The 5,416-nt window shown below is 45.6% G+C and overlaps 1 protein-coding gene across 1 annotated transcript in view; it reads left to right on the top strand.

The window, feature by feature from the left end:
• The window catches only part of LOC147105318 (olfactomedin-like protein 3), a 20,172-nt gene extending 16,161 nt beyond the window's left edge, over positions 1–4,011 (top strand). The window contains exon 3 of the mRNA XM_086011572.1: positions 494–4,011. Coding sequence (XP_085867698.1) covers positions 494–1,278 — 785 coding nt within the window. The 3' untranslated portion in view covers positions 1,279–4,011. The remainder of the gene's footprint in view (positions 1–493) is intronic.
• The last annotated feature ends 1,405 nt before the right edge of the window (positions 4,012–5,416 follow it).

Here is a 5,416-nt window from a genome sequence, read left to right as displayed (position 1 = left end):
CAAACAGCAATGTGATAATGGCCAGATAATCTAGTGATTGAGGTTGAGGGATAAATATTGGTCAGGACACCGGGGAGATCTCCCCTGCTTTTCTTTGAATAGTGGCCGTGGGGATCTTTTACGTCCACCTGAGAGGGCAGGCGAGCCTCGGTTTAACGTCTCATCCAAAAGACGGCACCTCCATCAGCACACCGCTCCCTCAGCACTGCACTGGAGCGTCAGCCTAGATTATGTGCTCAAGTCTCTGGGGTGGGACCTGAACCCACGACCTTCTGACTCAGAGGCTACTCATTGGACAGACTTGCTGGGGGTGAAACTGGTCTACGCCAGTGGTGTGAAAGGAGCCAATAGCGAATCGGCAGCCCATTCTATGCCACGCCTGATTATTGTTTTCCATTGACAGTAATGGAAGGAGCTCATTTTCTGTTTCTATTTTAGATTTTCGCAAATTTTCTTTTCAGCCCTTTGACCTTTTCACTTTATTCCTTTCCAGATTGCAGAGAAATGATCGCCAGCATTAAAGCAATGAAAATAGTCAAGAAGCTGGAGACCCCTTCTGGCCTGTGGACCAAGGACCTCATGTCAGACTCTGAGAAGGTCTATGTCTTTGATGGCGTAGGTAACGACACAGTCTATGAATTCACCAGATTACGGGACTTCACTGACTTCTCTGGCCTGATGAAAGCAAAGAAGATCAGACTGCCTTACCCGTGGGCTGGCACAGGACACCTGGTGTACAATGGCTTCCTGTATTACATCAGGAATGAGCCTCAGTTCCAAGTGATCAAGTTTGATCTGAAGAACCAGACGGTGACGGACAGCATCATGTTCCCTGCCGAGCAGCAGATCCCGGTGTACAGCCTCTCGCCGTTCAATTACATCGACCTGGCCGCGGACAAGGATGGTTTGTGGGCCATGTATGCCACCAGAGAGAACGAGAAGTACATCTGCCTGGCCAGGTTGGACCCCAAGAGCCTGGACATCGAGCAGATGTGGGATACACCGTGTCCCATAGAGAATGCTGAGAATGCCTTTGTTATCTGCGGGACGCTTTACGTGGTGTACAACACCAGGCTCCGCAGCCGCTCACGGATCCAGTGCGTGTACGACGTCAGTGATATGTTGACCAATGAGCAGGCGCCGTTGGTGTACTTCCCCAAACGATACGGGACGCACTCCAGCATCAAGTACAACCCAATGGAGAAGAACCTGTATGCCTGGGACGATGGGTACCAAATAATATACAGGTTGGCAATGAAGCAGAAATCGGAACTGTAAACTTTGCATCTAAATACACCTTATTAACAGGATCGGGACATCGCGTGACCCTCCCCAAAGGCAGTAGAGAACCAGGGCAAGGTGGAGAAAAATGACAATGTTTTAGGATGGGTGAATGGCTAATTTGCCCTGGTTCCATTAAAGTACTTAGCACTGCAAAAATAAAATCAGATATATCATTAATGAAGAGATTTATAATTTACGTTAACATAGATGGCGATGTGTTACACATAATTACATCAAGGGCTTTCCATGGTGTTGCAAACTCCAACAGTCAAATTCAAGAGATACAGTCAAAAGGGGTGATGTGTGCCGTAAGCCAGGGGAATATGAACGCATTGAACACATTCGCATGAAAATTTGCGCTGCCGTTAAAATAGTGGGCAGCGGAATTTCACACGAACGTGTTGATGCGTTCAGATGCTATTAAGTGCCCCTAAAGAAAATATAGTGCCATTTACGACATCCCAAAGCACTTCACAACCAATGAAGTACCACTGAAGTGGAGTCACTGTGTAATGTAGGAAATGTGACAGCCAATTTGCGCACAGCAAGCTCCCACAAACAACAATGAAATAAATGACGCTATCATCTGTTTTAGGTGTTGGTTGAGGGATAAATATTGGCCAGAACACAGGAGAGCACGCCCCTACTCTTCTTCGAATTGTGCCATGGGATTTTTACGTCCACGTGAGAGAGCAGACGGGGCCTCAGTTTAACGTCTTATCCAAAAGACAGCACCTCCAACAGTGCAGCACTCCCTCAGTACTGAAGTACTGCACTGGAGTGTCAGCCTGGATTATGTGCTCAAATCTCTGGAGTGGGGCTTAAACCCACAACCTTCTGACTCAGAGGTAAGAGTGCTACCACTGAGCCAGGGCTAACACTGACACCTAGCATAATTTCACCCCATAAGTGAGGAAAAGACTAGCACAAGTTTGGCAGGAAGTTTAAGGAAGTACAGACTACTCCTCTTAATTAAAATGATCGGACAATTCAAATTACTTTGGCACTGAATTCATAATTTCCCATGTAATTTGCATTGACTAATTTAAATTACCTGATTATTCAATTCTTCTCTGCGGAGCGTAACAGGATTAGACCGTAATTGTTGCTGATATTATGCTGACATTTTAGATTGACTCCAAATGTTGAGGTGCAGCTAATACAATCCGGTTGCACTTGAGTGCCTTCTGAACATCAGCTGAAACATAAGGTAGAATTACGTCTACTCCTGCCTCCAGTTGCCCTTGGCCTCCTCTCCCCAGACAGTCATTGACTAGACCTCTATCCCAGACACTGCCATTGACTAGACCTCTATCCCAGACACTGTCATTGACTAGACCTCTATCCCAGACACTGCCATTGACTAGACCTCTATCCCAGATACTGCCATTGACTAGACCTCTATCCCAGACATTGACATTGACTAGATCTCTATCCCAGATACTGCCATTGACTAGACCTCTATCCCAGACACTGTCATTGACTAGACCTCTATCCCAGACACTGCCATTGACTAGACCTCTATCCCAGACACTGTCATTGACTAGACCTCTATCCCAGACACTGCCATTGACTAGACCTCTATCCCAGACACTGTCATTGACTAGACCTCTATCCCAGACACTGCCATTGACTAGACCTCTATCCCAGATACTGCCATTGACTAGACCTCTATCCCAGATACTGTCATTGACTAGACCTCTGTCCCAGACACTGTCATTGACTAGACCTCTATCCCAGACACTGTCATTGACTAGACCTCAATCCCAGACATTGACATTGACTAGGTCTCTATCCCAGACACAGTCATTGGCTAGACCTCTATCCCAGACACTGTCATTGACTAGACCTCTATCCCAGACACTGTCATTGACTAGACCTCTGTCCCAGACACTGTCATTGACTAGAACTCTGTCCCAGACATTGACATTGACTAGATCTCTACCCAGACACTGTCATTGACTAGATCTCTGTCCCAGACACTGTCATTGACTAGACCTCTATCCCAGACACTGTCATTGACTAGACCTCTATCCCAGACACTGTCATTGACTAGACCTCTATCCCAGACACTGTCATTGACTAGACCTCTATCCCCGACACTGTCATTGACTAGACCTCTATCCCAGACACTGTCATTGACTAGACCTCTATCCCAGACACTGTCAGTGACTTGACCTCTATCCCATATACACAAGTTGAGATGCTAGGTTAGGCATCCTTTGATGTCGGTACACTTATTAGCCATGGATAGGGTACATGGTTTTATGGTAGGTGACTTGTTATCTCTCAGATCCATTCAGACACTGGTATTTTCACAGCATCCTGGAATATTTAAGCGAGGTTGCAGTACATGGGTAGCAAATCACACTTAATTTGATAGGATTTGTCATTGGAATGTCATGGTACATCAAAAGACTTGCCTTAGCCATGGCTAGGCACTGGGCTCACCCCTTAATACCCTGGAACTGTTTGTCTCTCAACAACCCCGAGGGTAAATTCAGTGAATCATCAGACCTTGTTACATTTGCTTCTGGCTCCATGCTGTTGTAAAGCCAAATAATTTACAAAGTATACCTTGATTGTACTGCCTTGTAACTGATCTATTATCCTATATGTAATCACCATGTATATTTTTTTTATAATTATAGTGATCTGTACTAATAATAATCATCAATTGTGAGACTGGGTGATGTAAGTGATTAAAATGTTCTGCATTCCATTCCATATACAGACTGAGGATGAAAGTCTTTTCTGATAGCTGTACGTTCATAGAATTATGGAATCATACAGCACAGAAGGAGGCCATTTGGCCCATCGTGCCTGCCCCGGCTCTTTGAAAGAGCTATCTAATTAGTCCCGCTCCCCAGCTCTTTCCCATAGCCCTACAATTTTTTCTTTTTCAAGAATACATCCAATTCCCTTTTGAAAGTTCCGACTGAATCTGTTTCCACCACCATTGCAGGCAGTGCATTCCAGATCATGACAACTTGCTGCGCAAAAAAAATTCTCCTCATCTCCCCCTCCGGTTCTTTTGTCAATTATCTTAAAGCTGTGACCTCTGGTTACTGACCCTCCTGTCAGTGGAAACAGTTTCTCCCTATCTACTCTATCAAAGTCCCTCGTAATCTTGAACAGCTCTATTATCTCTCCCATTAATCTTCTCTGCTCTAAGGAGAACAACCCCAGCTTCTCCAATCCATATAACTGAAGTCTCTCATCCCTGAAGTTCCCAAGTAAAATGAGTTTGGTCAGTATCAGTCCAGGTTCGAGTCAGCACGAGTACATAGCACGATTCTCATACAGAGAGGCCTGTTACATTTTTGGCCATTTACTCCCGATCTTTTCTCGGAATCAGTGGGTAGGGGGTGAAATTGGTCTTGGGTGGTAGCGAATCGGCAGTTCGTTTTACACTCCGCCCAATTTTATTTTCCACTAAAGTCATGATCTTCCCCACAGTCATCCATCCATCTGACTCAAGTGGACCAGCTAGCATCGGGTCTATACACAAGAGTGTCTTTCAGCTTTACAAGAGCATTTTCCACAAATGGACCATATCACTTGGCTGGCCTTTGCCTTCCATATTACATCAGTTAATGGTGCAGCTATATCGCTATCATTGGCACTGAACCTGTGACAATAGCCCACCAACCCGAGGAACGTCCGTAGGTGGTTGTGGGGTGTGAGGTTGGCCCAGTCCACCTTCACCAGGTTGGGTCTTTGCCAGGTGGTGCAAAAAAGGAAGAAAATTAGGGCAGAAAAAAAAACAAAAATTTAAGTAGAGCCCCACCAACTATATAGGCCCTTTAAAGTAGAGAAACATCCCAAAGCACTTCACAGAAGCTTAACCAGACAAAAATGGACACCAAGCCAAATAAGGAGATTTTAGGAAGGGTGGCCAAAAGCTTGGTCAAAGAGATCGGTTTTAAGGAGGGTCTTGAAGAAGGAGAGGGAGGTGGAAAGACAGAGAAAATTAGGCAGAAATCTCAAGGACATTGGACCTAAACAGCTGAAGGCAGAGCCACCAATAGTGGGGCAAAGGGGGAGGGGATGCCAAAGAGGCCGGAGTCAGGGAACGCAGAGTTCAGGGGTTGGGGGAGGAGTTGGTCGGGCTGGAGAAATATTGGTTTTC

The sequence above is a fragment of the Somniosus microcephalus genome, chromosome 18 (assembly GCF_052327205.1).
Source record: "Somniosus microcephalus isolate GS21.2 chromosome 18, FLI_Smic_1.0, whole genome shotgun sequence".
NCBI classification, from domain to species: Eukaryota; Metazoa; Chordata; class Chondrichthyes; order Squaliformes; family Somniosidae; genus Somniosus; species Somniosus microcephalus.
Note: the sequence above shows the minus strand (reverse complement) of the source record. Positions and strands in the feature narration are given on the sequence as shown.